Source organism: Vanacampus margaritifer, chromosome 4 (assembly GCF_051991255.1).
Source record: "Vanacampus margaritifer isolate UIUO_Vmar chromosome 4, RoL_Vmar_1.0, whole genome shotgun sequence".
NCBI classification, from domain to species: domain Eukaryota; kingdom Metazoa; phylum Chordata; class Actinopteri; order Syngnathiformes; family Syngnathidae; genus Vanacampus; species Vanacampus margaritifer.
In genome coordinates, this window is record NC_135435.1 from 30,551,865 (window position 1) to 30,571,654 (window position 19,790).

Sequence of the window (19,790 nt, forward strand, 5' to 3'; positions counted from 1 at the left end):
AGAGTTGTGTGTTAAGCCAAGCCTTTTCCAAACCGTTTTAGATATTTCCCCACATGGAATTGTCAAGCTTTGAGCGTCAGGTGTGTATTGACTTTTCTTCATTCTTGTACTTTTTTTTTTTTTTTTTTTTTTTTACGTTATGTTACAAGCCGCAATGTTATGACACCGCAGTCCTCCGAGGGCAATTATTACAGCGGTTTGGTGCACCGGCAGCAATAACAATGACAAAGAGCCTTTCACGGGCTCGTCTGTTAGGAATTGATGTTTTCCCCCGCTTATTTCCCGAATGAATGACAATCCAAATTCGCTCAAGTGCCCCGGCCAAACTACCTGTCACACAGCAGACTGTGAGTTGATCCGCTGAATGCTGACTAGATGGAAGGTGCAGTGCGACCTTCACAAGTCTCTGGTTCGCTTCGGCGGCTAACAACTCACAAAATGTGGCCAAGGCTCGGAAACTGACTCGTGAAGGAAGGAGCTTTCCATCATTAGGGGTAACAGAAGTAAGAGCCACAATCATTGACATGCATCAACCTAATTCTGCGTGTTCACATTCACACCTATAGCCAAAACATATTCGTCCATTCATACACAAACCGAATTTAACAGTAAACTTAGCAAATTAGCGGTGATACATTAAATAATAATGCATATCTTTGCGGAGACTGGGGTCAAGTTGTATTTTACAATTTTAAAAATGTGCAGAATTTCAACAGGTTACTTCATGTTAAAGATTAGATAACTCTTAATATGAAAAGGAAAATGCACTGAGCTGTCACCAATGTCTAACAAATGCAATTATGCCATCTAGTGGCAGAAGAAATGACCTTTTCAATTTATAGTAATTTTTTATGAATTATTATGAAATTACTGTATCAATGACTAAAAGATGCAGCCATATTTCTATTAGTTGAACTTTTTCCCCCCACTTTTATGTTAACAAAAGTATAAAAACTTGTACATTTTATTGTACACTTAGAAGAGATGTGAAAATGGTGAGTTAACTATTGAAGTCATGCGTTAATTACGATTAACATTTCTAATCGCTTGACACCCCTAATATACATGCAGTTTTACATACACATAAGTCAAACGTGTTGAAATGCAAATTCACTTCAATTAGATGTCTGTCTATCTGTCTGTAGGTGGCATCCGAAGCGTAATGTGTTCTACGGCACGTGATGTGAGTGGTCTGACACTCCCCCCCCATGCCAAAAGTTCAAAGTTCAAGTGTTCAGACCATCCGTCTTGGGCCCCATTAGCAAGGCAGGCAGGTGTCATTAGGCTCCTCGCTGAATACATTTCAGCACATTCCTCCTCTGCCGCCCCCCCCCTGCACTTTCCTACCTGCAATTTCCCAGCAGCGATTGGCCAATTTTGTCAGGATGAATGTCCGTCCAAATGTCCTTGGCAGGGGTCAATAAGCAACTGTGAGAAAGCATGAATAATGTATGTGATGGTTATATAGTCTATATGAAGTAATGAGAATAGATTCCCGCAGGTGGATCTCACTGAGGACTGAACCTTCTCATGCGGACCATTACTAACTGATGAACCGGACCGCTTGGGAATGACCTCTTTCAGGGAAGATTATTTGTTAGTTTGGAAGTTGGCGCCAAAACTACTGAACCGATTCTCACATATATTAGGGCGGAACCAAAATGTGATGCCGTTTTAAACAGATACTGCTCAGAGTCTGATACGGTGCAATTCCAGTTGATACGGAAGAAGTACTTGTGAGGAACTATGTTCCAGAGGTACACAAATCTACTCAAATGTAATGAGCATAGTTGAAAAGTCCAATAAACATTTATTACACCTTCAAAGAAACAATCAAAATCTTTACGATGGCTTGTAATGTTTTGCTGTGGAGGTAAAACGGAACCTGCACAGCACGTTTGTGTTGTTAGAATATAAATTATATTAAACAGGATCCTCACCATTGAGTTCAAATTTGGTTTCTTACTCGCAATATTAAATTTGGAGATGCGATCGCATTATTGGTGGTGATTGAGTGACGTCCCTATGAGAAGGTCCTTCGGGTCCCGTGAACGTCCTAAATCCCTGAACAGCACCTTCAAAATGGTGGACTACGTGTGTTTCACAATATACTGTTGATCCGTTGTTGATTCTCGTGCATCCTGCCATGATGAACACTCGTAGTCATGATGCGTCCGTCACAAACTATCCGCTTTTTTTTTTTTCAAGTGACCAACAGGAGCTACTTCCTGATGAAAAGTCAATTTGTTTGTTTTTTTTCCTCATCTTTTTTTTTTTTTTTAAGTCTCGTGTGATTGGTCAAGAAGTGTGGCGCCGTCTGTGCACTAAGCAGAAGGCTGAAGTGTGAGGAGGAGAAAATGTAACACATTTTTATGTTATTTGATAGTTTGAGGCAGACTGGAGACTTTGTGAAATTAGAATTTCACATCGAGCAGGTTCCACAAGCAGCCTGCAAATTAAGCCGTGTGTGTAATGTTCACCCATTGCTTTGGTAGAGATCGAAAGACAAGCAAGGGATATGTATGTGTTTTTTGTTTTTTTTTATTAGTACTGTAATTAATTTTGCTCGCAATTTGGTAATAATTAATTGAAGCAACAAGAAATTGAGACACCGCCTCAAAGAATCATCTCTCAGCCGAAATTCCCATCACGAACACGTGGGCCGAGTAGATTTCATGTCAATTGGACGCACTGGTTGGTGGCTGGTGCCAATATTTTTTTTGCTGTAGTTTTGCGTTTCGGGGCAAATCATCACACTTTGCCGCCAAGCTCTGCCCACACCTTATGTTGACAACTCAACTTTCACATCGCCCATCCGTCTCGTATACAAGGTTCAAATTTGAGAGCAATCTAACAAAATTGCTAGGGAGTTTGATTTTGTGAAAGCACTGGAAATGGCAAAAGCGACCAAAACGACAATAGACATTTCAAGTAGCAATGCTAAATTAATAGCAACACAGCAAAATGGACAGTGTTAGATTAACACTGAGCGTGTTAAATCTAACTCTAGAAAAGTGCTTATGTTATTAGTGTGTCCACACTAATGAGTGTAAAGCTGACACTTTTCAAAGTGTTATTTTTTTCACACCAGTGTTACTCCAACACTGTATAGTGTTAAAAATCTACACTGGCAAACACTGAGTATTGTTGAAAGTACTCTACACTAGTGTCAGTGTTAGACATTGAACTCAAACTACACTTTACTGTAAATGGTACTTCACTTCACGCCTGGGATCAAACCCACGCTGTCAGGTTAGGGGGACGGCCACTCTACCACCGAGCCATGCCGTCCCAGCAACATCTGGATGTATCGCTATTAAAATGTCGACAGCGCGTTGATAGTCAATTTAACACTCAAGGCAGTGCTATTCAGCAGAGGTGGCAAATCCAGGTCCAGAAAATAAATACCCTGCCACAGTTTGGCTTTAACCCCTGGTTAGCTCCCTAGCTAGCTCCTTAGCAGGTAAACGAGCACCACGGGAGCTAGCTAGCTAGCTAGCACCTGAGGCTTAAGCCAAACTGTGGCAGGGTTTTTACTTTCTGGACCTGGATTTGCCACCTCTGCTATTCAGGTTACACCCCCGACACTAAAGGAAGTTTACTCTGACAGTGTAACTTTTTACCCTGTGTTAAAATAACACTGCTTATTGCATATTTGATCGAACACTGGAAGTTTAACACTGACCGATTTGCTGTGAAATTATAGAATCAAATTCTTGATGTTTGCGATGAAACAAAGTGAACCACGAGGGATGAGAGCTCAGCAGAGCAGGGCAAATGAACCTCCGCCTAAATCAACCCCACCGCCTTATATTCCACCCTAATGATGCTAATTGCTAATACGAATTACCACCCTTATACATTGCACGCCGTCCCTCTGGAAACGGTCGATTAGGCCAAACACGCTACAACAAATAGCTAGATAATGCGTGAGAGTAAGATCCATCACATGATGTGAAGTTATTTATGCCGCGGCGTTGTAGCGCAGGCCATAGTTGGCGAATCCAGATGTTTATACATATTCATGAGGGACGGCAATTGCCAGCTTTATGGTGCCTGTTTAAAATGACATCAGTCAGGAAAGTGGGACGCTCTGACTGAAAGTCAGATTGTTTTTTGTGGTGCAAAAAGTGAGGGCTGGATAGAGAATCCAAAAATATCAGGGTCATTGTTTTTGGAGGATGAATTTTGCTGACGATGGGTCGCGGCTTTCAGACATTAGACAATATTAGATGGTCTTTTCTTGTCATACGAAAAACAATGTGAAATACGATTATCAATCAGCTGGGATTTGTTCCAACTCACTCGAGCCCTTCATGAGTACAATCTTTACAGGAAATGCATGGATGGATTGGATGGTAATGCTTTTTTTCTTTTTTTAGTAAGAGTGTTCAATCCAAGGCATCTTGATTAAGAAGACTGCAAACGGGCAACTGGAAAGCCATCAGATTCCCTGCAGCTGCACTGGCATTCAAATAAAGACTTTTTATTTGAGCGTTTCGTCACGTTCTCGTGTTGCCAACACGCTGCTCTTTAAATGCATAAAGCTTTGCCCCACTTGAGGAGACGAAGGAGGAGGAGGAGGATAGAAGGATGGGGAAAATGACACCAAAACTTCAAGGCAGGAAGGGTTAACTAAAATGGCAGAGGAGGGAGAGATGCTTTGACTACCGTTTTGATGAAAATGGTTTGTTGGCAGGACTGCGGAAACAACAGAGGTGGCAAATCCAGGGCCATATTGTAAAGTAAAAGCAATTGGGTCCACCATCTCCCAACCACTCACGCCCAGCCTGGCATAGTCCAAATAGCTTTGTTTTGTTGTTGTTATAATTGAGTTGTTTCCCTCTCTATTATGCTGTAAATTGATTTTAGCCCGCATGTGTGGCTTTAAACTTCAACGACACATGCTTTGATAATTCTCACTATGCCTACTTTGATGTTTTTTCCACCAGCGCGCTGCGTTCTGCTAATAGTTTACCCCCAGTGCCACAGAGCGCTAATAAAACCCGGGGTTCATGTCATGTAATTTACCTGTCACGCGGCCTTTTAGGAGGCACGCTTAATTTATTATAATCCTAGTGGCGGAGATTACAGGTTGGATCCATTCACGTTTGGCCGGGTAGTCAAAGAAAAATCCATTTCACAGCACGAGGCAGAGCGAGAGAGCATAGTTTGACTTTGCATCTAAAGAAGAAGTGCTAACAGAATAAAAGGATTCGCCGCCGCTGGGTACAGAATATTCCCCTCTTTCCGAGCACAATACTGCTTCAAATAATCCTCGATCATCCCCTCCCGACGGAAGCCACTGTGGAATGCCTCCACCATCTTCGTTTTTTTTTTCTTCTTCCCCCTTAGGGGCACGAAGACAAAAGAGACGAGGCGATGATGTCGCATCGGAGCATTTTCAATACAGATGCCACTGATAGATTGTGTCTTACAAAAACATGGATAAAATGGTTGCCCCATTGTAAGATTGGAGGATGAATGGCTAAAAATGCCCAAAATAAACACACATGCTAATGTTAGTGTTGACTGTTGCTTGCATTTGCAAAGTATCTTAAAACGAGCCTTTACAGCGATCGGGTCGGCCAGTGTCGCCTTGGTTACTCTTGTAATAACTAGCAGGCCATGGAAACGGTGCTGATCCCGCCTCCTCGCTTAGTCTGATCGTCTGATTGGTGTACAGCCAGTGACTCATTTTCTGCAATTCTGACTGACACCTCATACATGAAAGTAATAGATAGAAAAAAAAAGAAGAAGCTTGCCGCTCATTTGTAGTCACCCCGTGGTTGTGCTTCTCATGTACGAACAACAAAGGCGACATTTGTATGCATCCGCGTCGGCCGCTATGGAGGAAGCACACATCTGAGCCCGTCGTGGTCTCTGAGCCGGAATGAGGGATTTGCTTCTGTGGAGGCTAAGCTTTGCCCCGGCTTGTTATTTGCTGCGTCTTGTCGTCCATATCCAAAAATATCTGCTTAGCTGATGAACTCGCTCCTCCGCAGTCTGTGAGCTCCAGATGCATTGTGAGCAGCGTGACTAAGTTAACGCCATAGCACAGTCCACCGTTATACAGTTTTAAATTTGTGAAACAAATACAGAGATATGCAACTGTTCAGTCCCTGTTTACGTTAATATGACTGCAATGGAAACGTCCCACTTGACTTCATACTGTCATGGATCCGGGGTTTATATATCCACAGGGTCTTGATTGATTGATTGATATACTTTTGAAATAGTTCCAAACAATTTTCAGTTGCAGTCATTTTATATATTGTATATTTTGAAGGCAGCTTAACTGTTTGTTAACGATTCGTTTCATATTCGATGCCAAAGACTACAAAAAAATAGGCAAAAATGCTTAAGAAAGCATTTGTAAACATTAGACAAGTATGCAGAAAATTATTTAAATTGACATATTTGTATATTAAAATTTATAAAAATATATTTTTTTAATAATAATAATAATAATAATAATTTGTACTGAAAGGCATTCAGTCAAATATATTATGTGAAAAATTGCATAATTAAATGTTACAACATATCCCAGGGTTTCCTCCGGGTGCTCTGATTTCTTCCCACATTCCAAAGACATGCATGGCAGGCTAATTGAACACTCCCGATTGTCCATAGGTGTGATAGTGAGTGTGGATGGTTGTTCGTCTCTGTGTGCCCTGCGATTGGCTGGCGACCAGTTGAGGGTGTACCCCCGCCTACTGCCCGAAGCCAGCTGGGATAGGCTCCGGCACCCCCAGCGACCCTTGTGAGGACAAGCGGTTAAGAAAATGGAGGGATGGAGCTTATTCCAGGCAAATGTACGCGATTACATTAGCAATGCGCTAGCTTGGCTTAACGCTAACAGTTAAAACTTACCTTTAACAATCCCAATGAAATACAGCTAAACATACACATAATCAACATGATATACATTTGATGAGTTTGACTACAAAGCTAGCTATATAATCATAAAAACAGTTTGAGCAGCAACAACAACAAAAATCTAAGCTGAAATTTCCCCTTCACAATTATTTCTGTATAAGGTAGCAAACCAAGAAAGCCAGTTGGAGATAAAATGCTTGCAGTCAGTATATTCACACACAGCTAGCAAGCTAGCCGCCCTAGCAGAGAGAGCACCAAGTCACACAGCAATAAAGTTTTGACATCTTGACCTGCATTCTGGTAACATTTCAAACGAGAATAGACGCTATCATAAGCTAGCAGTTGGTAGGCCTGCGTCTGAGTGACACTTGCCAGATAGTGAGCCATTCATGTAACTATCAAGCGAGGTAGCCGGCTCTCGCTTGCCAAACAGTAAGCCAGCACCTAATATTGCAAGATGTCATCTACTAATAATCTAAAATGTCATTAAATGTACTGGCGGAAATAATTAAGTGTGTTAAATGATCAGCTAGGGTAGTCCAAGTGGACAGCTGGTCAGACAGCAAATGTTTTAAAAAAACAAAACAAACAAAGTTTGTACTTTTCCAGACAGGAACAAAGAAGCACAGCGATGACGAGTAACACCAGCAGGGGGTCCCGCTGGCTATTCGAATCCCACGCAGGAGCCCCAAAGACAAAGAAGAACAACTAATCTATTAAGACAAATGCTGCCGTTTTGGTTAGCAACTGACATGCCCCGCAGCAGTTAACTCTTTATTGACCTTGTATAAATAATGAATTGAATTGATTACATTTATTATTACAGTTTTTTTTTTCTTCTGAAGTACAAAAGAAATGAGACATCTACTTAAGTGAGGCATTCATTTGTCCTAAGTGGGGACAAGATGATAAGAGCTGCCGTTTTGGTTAGCAGCAATCACCCTCAACAATTTATTCTGATGGGACAGTGCCAATGACCCGAGTTAGTTAATTACTCATACAAGCTGGATCAGAGTTCAGAAAGAAAGAGGTGTTTATTTATCTTACAGGTGATAAGTGCTGCTGTTTTGGTTAGCAAGCTTAGCGGTTAAATCAAATATAGTCTTGATGAAAAGATGACATATGATATGTTTTGTATGACCTGAGCTAACTACATACATGTTTTTTAATTAGTGAAAAAAAGGAGGCCTCCATTTGAGGGAGGTGTTTATTCTTGGACAACGGGAAGAGGGAGGCGCCTGCGGTCGCCTGTTAACTAGCAGCTGAGGTAATAATAAAGCCGAAATTAAACATCACTGTATTTCCTAAACCTGGCTGGTGGCTCAAATTCCTAACAAGCATGAGAACGGGTTACTCGAGGCGGGTGCTAAACACCCGCTCAGACACGCCGCCCCTCTATTAAATTATATCCACTGTGTGTTAATTGAGTCAACAAATTGGCTTGTAAGATCAGCGTATTGCCTTCAGGTTCACGCTTTGTACGCGCACCCCAGACAAATGAGGGGGTCAGTACAACAAAGGCACGAGTTATACCGGGAAAGAACAAATAATGTGCGGGGAAGCGGTGATAAATGGCTGCTAATGAGAAAAGAGCAAAAGCGACTCACAGCTCGACGAGTTGAAGGTGCTTGAAGAGCTGCCAGGACAAAGTGCTGAGAGGATTCTTCGACAGGTTTCTGCAAGGGCGAGAAGACACAAAGTCAAGAATGAGACAAATATTGCACTCAATGACAGCAGGTCTCGAGCGTAACGACAAAAGAAATGTAAGCCATGTTTAGCATCGTATCAATTCCATTTCGGAGGGTTTCTACTTCCTGTTTGTAATTCCCATCGGCTTGCTAGGACCAACTTTCTTGTGGACACGGGACTTTGATTTGGATGACATGAATGCTTGATTTCCCATCACACGTGTGTAACAATTCATATGTTAGAAAATGAGAACGTCCTTCATTCAGCTTTGAAGTTAATAAAGTGGTTCGGGCAAACCTTTTGTAAACAAATTACTTTTATTTGGATCTTCTGTGACTACCATTTGGTTAAAGAAACGAGCACTGAGTAAAGATGCGGCGTGCTGTTAGCTTCTCACAACAGCAGCCATATGTTTCTTACTTATACAGTATAAAAGCTAAGTCAAGAAAAGATTGTCATCACAACAAGGGGCGGCCATTTTGCCACTTGCTGTCGACTGTTACTGTAGCTAACGACCGCCACGGCTCAGTTGTTTTTTGGGTTTGGTCATGTGACGTTTGCAAGATGAGCCTGAGGCGCTGCGATGTCATTTTCAGTCGACACAGTGCATCCTTCCAATTAAAGACCATTCGGTATATAGAATTTAAATAGAACGATTCGGTTCAAGTCAATCGCCTCACATCTTTGAAATCAAAACGGATTTTCCGATTCAAGACCATTTTTGTTTCACCCCTATTGATTTTGATCGATTGACTGCTATGTTAGCTTCTGTTATTGGATTAGCTTCTAGCAATGGCCGCCAACTGGCTAATGGTTCTCAATGGGAAATGTTACTTTGGAAGAGGAAGAAAAAACAGGTAGCAGTTGTAATTCATATTGACTCATTTTGGCAGTCATGTTCTGTTTTTGTTTCCTCACAACCCAATTGCACATTTGCTCTTTGGGGTCATTTTAATCGTTCTTGCCTTGCTCTTGAATTACATTTCCACTCTCTTTCTCTCTTTCCATTTGCTGTACAATATCAATCTGCAACAAAATAAGAGCCCTCGGGGGCGAAACGCATCTGCAGGCTTCCGGATTAGAGAATGGAAATAAGCACTATTGATAGAGAAGAGAGCAAACTGAGACAACTCAATAAAAGAAAGTTGAAGGCTTTTTAAGTGGAATAATTCAATCCGCTGGGACGCCTCGGGCCATGAGGGGGGAAAGACGCAGAATTAGGGGAAAAAAAGAAAGGCAGCGAGCGACCAGTCATGGGAGCGCAATGTGTTTAAAAATGAATGTGGGGCATCTGTCCGTGCGCTCGCCGAGATTTATGGCATCTCGGAGAGAGCGTTAGCATTAGAGGTCATAAAGCGCGGCAACAAATCCCATTATTTGCCCAGATGGCAGCACACGTTCACACACAAACACACACACGCACACAACTTAGAAATACGGCAGGACACACAGACCTCGGTTCTGGCAAAGTATGGCTCAAAACAAGGGACATCAGCTGAGTGTTTTGTATTCCTGCTCTACGGTTTGCTTCTGCTTTTAAGCTTCAAGTCATCTAAGATTGAAGCCGTCTTTGGTTTACGTCTTCCACAGTTTGAGGTTTCTTTGACAGTTTTTGTCTTCAGCTCTGATTTGTGCTTCTGTTTTTTGCATCTTCTTTGTGTCTTACGGTTCAAGTCTATGTCTTCTCTGGTTAATGCCTTCTACGGTTCAGATTTCTATGGTTCTTGTTTTTCTCTGTGTTGCGTCTTCTACGGATTTGTAGCTACTTCTTCGACTTCTTGTGTAGTTTGGACTTTCTGTGGTTCATGTCTTTTTCCATAGCTCGCCTCTTCTTGGTTTTACAATTTCTATGGTTTTCTTGTTGTCATCTTTTTGGTTCATGTATTCAACAGATTCGTAACTACTACTTTGGTTCGTCACATCTTCTCCAGTTCTAATTTTCTGCTTTGCATATTTTGTGGTTCACATTTTCTATGGTTTGTCTTTGTTTCTATCATTGTGTTCTACGGTTCACTTCTGTGGTTTGTGTTTACAAATATCTCTTCTGTAGTTTTGTTGGGTTTTTTCTCCCATCCTTGACTTGTGTGGTTTACATCTTCAACATTTTGTATGGTTAGTGTCTTCTACCGTTTGTATTGAAGAGGATTAGGGCCAGTAAAGAGGGGGAGAAAGGGTTGGCAGAATTCTGAATTTAATCTTAGAATTCTGACTTTAAATTCTGAATTAATTGATCTCAGAATTCTGACTTTAAAGTTAGTTAATTAATCTCAGAATTCTGACTTTAAAGTGAGCATTCTGACTTTAAAGTGGGAATTCAAACTTTATTCTCAGAATTCTGACTCACTTTAAAGTCAGACTCCTGCCAACCCTTTTTTTTTTTTTTTACCTCTTCACTGGCCCGAATCATCTTCAGTATGTTTGCTTCTACAGTTCACATATTCTGTTTGTTTGCATCATCTTCTTCAAAGCTATAACTTTTTCCCTAGAAGATAGACTGCATGTAACAATCTACATGTTGTTAGACTTTCTTTTTTTTTCCTTTTTTAAATAAAAAAAACAACAAATAGTAAACGACACACTGTTGTGAAATGCCAACAAAAATGTCAGTTTCCTCAGGGTGGAAGAAAATAAAAACATCCTTTTCAAGATTGACATGCATGATATTTTAAAGTTAGACATATTTCCAGGAATTTCCATGCTAATAACTGAAAGGTCTTGAGAATGTTGCATACCAACCAATAATAGCTTTCCTTGTTCTAAAGAGTGTCATCTTATTGATATAGCTCACCATGACCATCTGACCACGTTTCTCTTGCTGCTGAATGTCAATGCACAAGTCACGGTAGCAGCTAGCCGCCATGTTACGCTAATTAGCAGAGGCTGTGCTAGCGGGCGGCGCGTCCCGGTGGAGCAGTTGCCAAACAGAATTATTAAAGCGGGATGGTTGGAAGGCGGCGCGTGTGCAAACAGCGGGTTGAGTTTAGCATTCACTTTGTGGGCCCGTGTCACTGCAATCAATATTAAGACTTAGCTGCAGCCGTTGGTATTGCAAAGGTTTGCATTTTAACTCCAAGAAAATGTTATGCCGTTCTCAAATGAGGACGGTGAACCCGTGTCTAATTGTGGTTTTAGAACAACTAATTGACACATTTGCCCGTTTGTGTGGGACTTCCACCCACCGATTTACTGAAAAACTCACAAATTCATATTTTTTTGTGTTGTTACTAATGCCCAAACATGCAACAAGATGACGCTAAAACCCTGCAAATAGGAAAGTAGTAGTTGGTGTTGATAGTGAAAGTTACAGAGTATGTTTTTGCTCTGCTGAGCGGCTTGAAAGGCTTGGTGCATTTTTTTCAAGATCAAACTACAGTATAGTTCATTTATTTATTAGGGTCATGTAAAATGAATTTAAAATGATATTAAAGTGTTTTGGGATCATAGTTTGTGCTATGTTTACAGTTGAATCTATTAATATGTGCAATGCTAAACATTTGGCAGGGACTGTCACTTAGTCGCACTTTTTCGCTATCCACGCTCGTTTTACTGCAGGCCTACTGCCGTTTAATGCGACCATGTGTCACTTTTTTGCGAATAGATTCATTCTCCATGCAAATTTTTCCTCGATTCGATAATCAGCGTCCACCTTCTCCGCCGCAGCACTTGGCCTTCATCACCTTGCATCTTTTGGCATTCTGGCGACGCTAACGAATCCGCCGCTGATTTGTTTATATATTTACTAATTCACTTAGACCCTCCGCCTCCACTCCCCCTCGGCGACTCCCCGCAATCCAATTTCAGTTGACATTTCTTGTGGAGATGCGAGGGATGACCTTTGAAGACGCCGCACTTCCTGACAGAGACGTGAAGAAGGAGAAGGGCTAAAAAAAAAAACAACAAGAAAAAAAAAAAGCCCAAAGACCAGCGCAGCTCGTCAGTTAATTGGAATTGTATGCAGACGGCTAGCGGAGCGCTTACATGTTAACCGTTTTCGGAATTGTTTGTGACAGCGTTAATTAGTCCTTGTCTGGTTTGTGGCATTGTTAAGACAACTGATAAAAATCCATTTGTAGATGAGTGTGAGTCATAGAGATTAAAAGTGTGAACATTTCATATTGAGACTGGAGTGATTATAGTAACGATTATAGACGATGTGAACTGTAGAGGAGGATGTCACACGAACCATGAAAAATAGGAAACAGAAAAAAGTGAAATGGTCCTGTAGTACAGTGATCCCCAACCACTGGGCCGTGAGTCATTTGGTACCAAAAGAAAAAAAATTGCATTATTTTAATTTTTTTCAAAAATGATGTTTTATTTTGAAAAGTTGCCGGAAAACCAAATTACGGAGCAGACTGGGCCTAAGTAGCACACTTCGGGTATCATTGTCTCCCGTAACCCCAAGATGGGACCGTCTCGTTGCAGCAAAACAAGCTCAGGGCTCCCATTGATTCACTGCTGCTGTGATTAGCGAGTATTTTCATGCACTTTTGTTTTTGTGTTGTGTCTTATTTTGAAGGTATGTTTAAACGCTACCATAGCGACCAGAGTGTGTTGCATTGTTTTGGGGCAGAAACGATGTTGCTCATGTGATGTTCTGTTGTTGGTGCGACGTTACGGACACCGTTAATAAAGTTGCACATGATCACACAGTAGATTTACGTTCATTATTATTATAGAGAAAATACCACCGTTTTTTTTCTCGTCATTTTATTTTGTTTTTATCAGCTAAACCTTTAGATTGGGCCGTGAAAATATTGTCAGACATTAAACCGGTCCGTGGTACAGAAAAGGTTGGGGACCACTGCTGTAGTACACATTTACGTGCATCAAACTCAAAAGTGTGTGCTAGCTAACCAGTTGCTAGTTAGCACAAGAAGCTAAAATAGCAGTCTTAACTTTACAGTGTCAATACAGTGTTTGTTTGGTTCCCACAGAAAAAAAATAATATTATTTTGTCAGTATCGTTGTATGTTCTGCTTCATTTTTGTCAAATTGTCGACAGTCCACCTTCTTGGTCTCTTCTCCCCGTAAGCTCACTCTTCCACTTGGGTCCCTCCCATTCACACACAGATTCCGTCTAGCTACGGCTAACCTTCATTCCCCTCCTTTCCAGGGCAAACCTCCACGCCTCTAGCTTCTCCTCCACCTGTTCCCTGCTCTCACTACAGATCACAATGTCATCTGCAAACATCATATAGTCCATGGAGATTCCTGTCTAACCTCATCTGTCATCCTGTACATTGCAATAGCAAACAAGAAGGGGCTCACAGCTGATCCCTGATGTACTCACACTACTCCGTCACACCTACAGCACACCTCACCACTGTCTTACAGTCCTCATACATGTCCTGCAACACTTGAGCATACTTCTCTGCTACTCCAGACTTACTTATACAATACATACATACTTACATACATACATGTGTGAGTACTGTGTATATGTGTTGTTGTCTTTTACTCAAGTCAAGAATGTCAGTACTTTTCCCATCTCTGCCTGCTCTGAGTTGGGGGTTGACTGTAATTTGCACAAATGTAAGGTCTGAACGCCAGACAGCTGAAAATTCCCACATCTTATTTCCCGTTTTTCATCCAAGGTATCTCACGGCCCGCTGGACCAACGCAAAGCCATCTCTATCCGGGCCTGCCCGCCCCCGCCCCGCATGCTGCGCCAATGAGCACGCTAATAGAGTGCTAAAGGTATGCAGTCTGTGTCCCGGCCAGCAAAATACTGTTTTTAATTCAGGTTTGAATGCAGTCTTCTTGGTTGAACTTCAAGAACAGCTGAGTGAGAATAAAACGGCTCCGTCGCACGAGTGTGTTGATGAGAACTCACAACTCTGCTGATCAAGTGTCGCCGATCTATTTGTAATCCTGGTTTAAAATTTGCTGACAATTGTAGGAACTCCCTCAGAAGAACCATCACTAGAAATGAACAACCTTTCCAAAAATGCCCGATTCGAACCTAAATTGCTAATTTTGTGTCTTTTAAAAAAAAAATGATTATGTGTTGATTTTCATGCATCAGGACCAGAAATGAGGAAAGTACTGACATTATTTTTCTCACTCCAAAATAAAGGTGACTTTTCTCTTTTTGGACACAACGAATACATATTATAATCGATAAGAAGGAAAACAAACACGACCCACTGTGCTGAGACGCTATTGTTATTTGTGTGATCATAATCTAACGAGACAAAAAAAAAGAAGAAGAAGCTGGAACGAGTTTTCCAAGGTGCCTCGGCGGGCTAAGATGTGAGGTAGCACCAAGTGTGTGGAATTCATTGCATCCGGCACAAACTTCAAAGGGCAGCGCTTCATTAGAATCGTTGTGCAGGTAAGCACACATTTGGTTGCTTGCTTGCTTGGTGTGCTCTGGGGAAAGCGACGATATAAATAGTTGATTCTTTAATCTCGGGGAAAATACACTAATCTGACAATGGCAAGCGCTCTCATCTGCTTTTAGGGCTTCACATCCAACTGTACTCTGACTTATATTATAATATATACTTAATGCAACTTACACTCCAGTGCAACGAGATATATATATATATATCACAATATTGCCATTACCATTAAAACCCTACTTGGAACCCTAATTTGAAATCCAGATTTGTTCAAAACCCTAAAGGAGCTTGGGACATTTTTTATTTTATTTTTTTAAAGTTATTCTTGTTTGAAACCTTAACCACTGTTAACCACCATAATTAGAAACACCAACCCTAGCTTATTCCTTATTTGACACCCTAACCCAGAACTGAAATCCTAATTTGAAAACCCAGCCCTTCTTTGATACCCTAATTGAGGTTGGTGGAATAAATGAGAAAACAAAATGTCGCATGGTGCTCCGTCATCTTTCAAAGTCGGCAAGGGAAACAACAGGCCAAGAACCTCAAAGTGCGGATGTTAACGAGCAGCCAGCCGCCTAATGAAAATTGTCGTCAATCTAATGAGAGACACGAGCGGTCGCCGCTAGACTCCCAACCTTTTTATCCACTCTTCTGATTGCATTTGCTCGTCGGACCGTTGTCAGATGCCGGGAAGCTGCCATGAGCCGCGATGGCCTCCGTCGCCGCCTCCGCTTTATGAAATGCCTCTTGGTGGAATCAATAACGATGTTAGGCTTGATTAAAACACCAATAAGGGCCCCCCCGCAAAGGATTTTACCCATCGGAGTGCCGCCGAGCAGCAGCCGCTTTGTTATTTTTTTTTTTGCATTTGGCAGAGAAGCGAGCGAGTCGGTGGAGCATGATGATTGTGTTTGCATGTGGCCTGGAATGTTTGCATTCTTCCTGAAGGGAAACAACATTCTTGCACAGGATGGAATACAAAGTCTCCGTGAAGACTCGTCTCCTTTGTTTGTCTGTAAGAATTCTATTGGTAGCGTAGTGGTTCACATCGCCGATATGGTCAGGCTAATGATGAACTGTACTGATAGGATACGACATAACTACTGTTTGAAACTCTTCCTTGAAATCCTAAGAAGTTTGAAGCCCTAAACCAGGGGTGTCAAAATCATATAAGCTCAGGGGCCGCATGGAGGAAAAATAGTCAGAAAGTGGAAGCCAGATCAGTAAAATCATGGTATAACTTAAAAGCAATTGCCGGCAATTATACACAGATTTTCGATATTTGTGGGCCAGCCCTAAATTACGGAGATCAACTGTTATCGTATTGTTCCAAAAAATAACACTTTTCCTGTATGAGTTCCGGACGTGTTGCATCTACCTGTTTTGCATATATATTGTTGCCAGAATGCATTGCGTGGCGCAGTTAATGAAGCTATGAGGACGTTAATCCTTGTCATATGCATTTGCGTTAACATTAATTGAATTTGTGTCGCATTTAACATGTTTATGTCGGTCTATGATGTTTTTAACATCCAGGACGATTCCGTATACAAGTTGAATTGCTCATCTGAGGACTTCTTGTGAAATTACCAATTTCTGTTTTGATGTGCCAGCTGATTAATTGGTCCGACATTACAAAAAAAAAATATATACTTTACAAAAATCGTCAGGCCCACAAAGGGGTTTAAATCCGGCCCGCGGGCTGTATGTTTTACACCCCTGCCCTAAACCTAACCTCATCGAAGGCTTGAAACTATAGTTCTGGGTTTCAAAATTGAAATTTAAAAAAAAACTAGGAACATCTCTCAACATGATGTGGCGCAGTTACTGTACAAACAACAATAGATGACCGACTCTGAAAACGTCAACCCCAAGTGAGCTTCATTTTCTTTTCGATACATCTCTTGTACCGGATCACATGTAATATTTCAAATATTATTCTACCAATATTGTGGTCACCCTACATCTGTTAACCATCCTGTAGTTCCTCCCAGCAAGCCCAAATCCTCCACATGAGACGACAGCTGGGCCAGAGCGCAACACTGAGTCTCTGCCGTGCCAGTATGTGCTTCCCAACACACACACTCACGCACACACACACACACACACACTCACACACACACACACACAGAGTCCCAAGGAAGGGATTTAACACTGCTACAGTTAATTAAAACAGGACGAGGCAGCCACATGCCCGTGCAGTGTGCCACACGTATTGTTTCCAGCTGCAATGAAGACGAGCACAAAGAAAAAAAATAAATTGCGTCACTTTTGTGTACAAATGTGATTATCAACTAAGCAGTACTTGTTGGCTTGTACAAAAGCTGATGATTTGTATGAGTCTGTTAGCGATGACGAGGTGAAAAGTCAAAATGGAGACCGTTTCAAGAGGCCGTTGCGCAATGCCAAAGCAGCAAACAAGAAAGACCGTTTTGCATATTGCACGGACATTTCAAGCAATGTGTTCCACTTTACAAGGGAAGAGAAGTCAAACATTTTGACGATATGTTATATGCTCCCCCGCTTGGCTAAACACGGCACTCTGATCCATATTGCGTTTGTGGAATATGATGAACTAAGCAGCAAAATCCACCTCATCGGGCAGCCATTTTGCCACTTGCTATCGACCGAAAATGACATGGCAGTGCCTAAAAGCTTAGGTAATAACCAATCACAGCTCACCTGTTTTCTGGGATCGGCCATGTGACATTCGAAAGCTGAGCGCTGAGGCTCTGGTGATGTGCAAAATGGCCGCCCCCGTGAGATGGGTAAAAATGGTTAGATTTTGCTGCTTGATTCTTAGTCCACAAACTAGTTTAGACTTGTGGGGCCGCATAGAAACTTATTAGGAAAAATAACATTTAGTGCTTATTCTCTTAAATCCAATTTTCGGACGCAAATTTTTGACCATGTATTTTTGGTGCAAATCAGTTCAAACGGATTGTAAAAGGTATAATGTAATATGTAACTGTGTAGCCGTGTAATATTAGCGCCTGAACTGATATTTGGCATAAAAAAAATTGCAATAACTTATTAATCAGTTAACTTTATAAATATATCATGAATAAAATAACTTCTTTGTTGGTCCCCTCTATATGCTGGTCGCAATTTCTTTTAAAATGACATAAAATGAATGCCATTTGTTTTCTTTTTCCATATGCTCATGAGAAACATATATTTTTTTTAATCGAAATTTGCGGTTGTGCAACTTCTTTTCAAGAAATGCAGTTAAGTGCGGAGGAGAAAAAAAAAGAATACAACAGTGCTTCAAGTAACATTAACATTTTGACATTTAGGTTTTTAGTTAACTTACGTTCAATAAACACCTGCCTCGATTTTAATGAAAACTTTGGCCTTCTATTGTATTTTAAAGTTGATGATGGTTGAAAGACGGTTTGTAATATGTTCATCATCAAATAGAATTTTATGCTAAAATGCAGTTTTCCAAACTGGGCCGTCGACACATAGACAATTGCAAAGAATGAATGATTTTTTTTCTACCTTACGAGAGCTCAATTACACTTTTCTTTATTTTAACACCAAATAAAGCAATGAGCCAAGCTAAGGTCACACAAACAGACCAACAAAAAAAAAAATCTTCTCCCCCGAAGCCTCAGCAGCACGGACATAAAGAGCCTGCGAGGTTTGTTCATTTCATGAATTGTTTACAGCATCGACAGACGCTCGCTCGCTCGCTCTCTTTCTTGTTGTTTTATTGTGTTACGGTGAGATGAATTCATGCTCTGGCTGCTGAGGGGCTGCGGTGAAAATGTAATTCCTGCGTCGCATCAGCGCTGTGCCTTTATTAATTTTACAAGGCTGCTGCGTTGTTTAGCCTCATCACCGAGCGTGCGTTGGTTACTGTGGCAACCGCATCTCGACGTTTTTTTTTTAATGAAAAATGCGCAAGGACGGCCATGAATCAGATATTACTGGCCATTTTTTGGAGGCCAAAAAAAAATTCAAAGAAAAAAGGTGTTGTGAAGGATGCTGAGTTTCTGTCCCTTTGAAACATGAAAACATTTTCCCCAAACCACCTCGCAAACCTTACGCTAAACTTCAACATTACTACCAGTTTCAATGAATTTTATATATATATATATATATATTATATATATATATATTTTTTTTTTAAACGCTTCATAAATGGTTTAAATACAATATTTATCCATCGTCGCTAAATGGTCGGCACGGCGGCTTCCACTGACTGCTTTAGCAACTATTTTCAAAAAAAGTCACTAGTGAGTTTAATTACAGCTACGTAAATTGCAATTGCACTGAAAATCACCAAACGATATGGTCCCCAACTGCCCATTTATACTTTTCAAAAGCAGTGATTTATCTCCAGTTTGAAAATATTTAACCTGGTGACCTGTACTTTCAAACTGCAAATATTTTCTTCAGTATGTTTGTTTCTTTGGCGGTGCCCATACGTAAGGTATGCGCTTCTCTAAAATGAGACAAAATTTGCAGAACACAATTTTCGAATCGCCGCTTTAAAAGCACCCGAGGAAAAAAAAATAGTGGCCCATAGGAGTCAAGTGAAGCACTTTTTAACAACCTGTCGCTTGGCACGTTGACTATTTCCATTTCATTAGAGAGAGAGAGAGAGAAAAAAAAAGAATGTGAAGAGTTTCTCCTTGACAGGCCTCAAGGACATGCAACAAGCGTTTCAACAGCCTCACTTATAGGCTGCCGCCATGCAAATTTATGGAAATGCAGGTAAGGTTGGCGGAATGAAGATTTACCATCCAGGCATCTTCACATAATGCCTTGTTATCTTCAAGCGATGGTCCGCCACCCACGTCGTGACAGCAGAGGCGGCAGCGTAACAAAGACATATGAGGCGTTTCAGGTTAGCGTTGGGCGGGG

General features: G+C 41.2%; 1 protein-coding gene across 1 annotated transcript in view; it reads right to left on the reverse strand.

Annotated features, from left to right (window-relative positions):
• ntrk3b (neurotrophic tyrosine kinase, receptor, type 3b) overlaps positions 1-19,790 on the reverse strand; it is a 269,219-nt gene that overhangs the window by 112,395 nt on the left and 137,034 nt on the right. Inside the window, exon 5 of the mRNA XM_077563793.1 lies at positions 8,487-8,555. Coding sequence (XP_077419919.1) covers positions 8,487-8,555 — 69 coding nt within the window. The remainder of the gene's footprint in view (positions 1-8,486; positions 8,556-19,790) is intronic.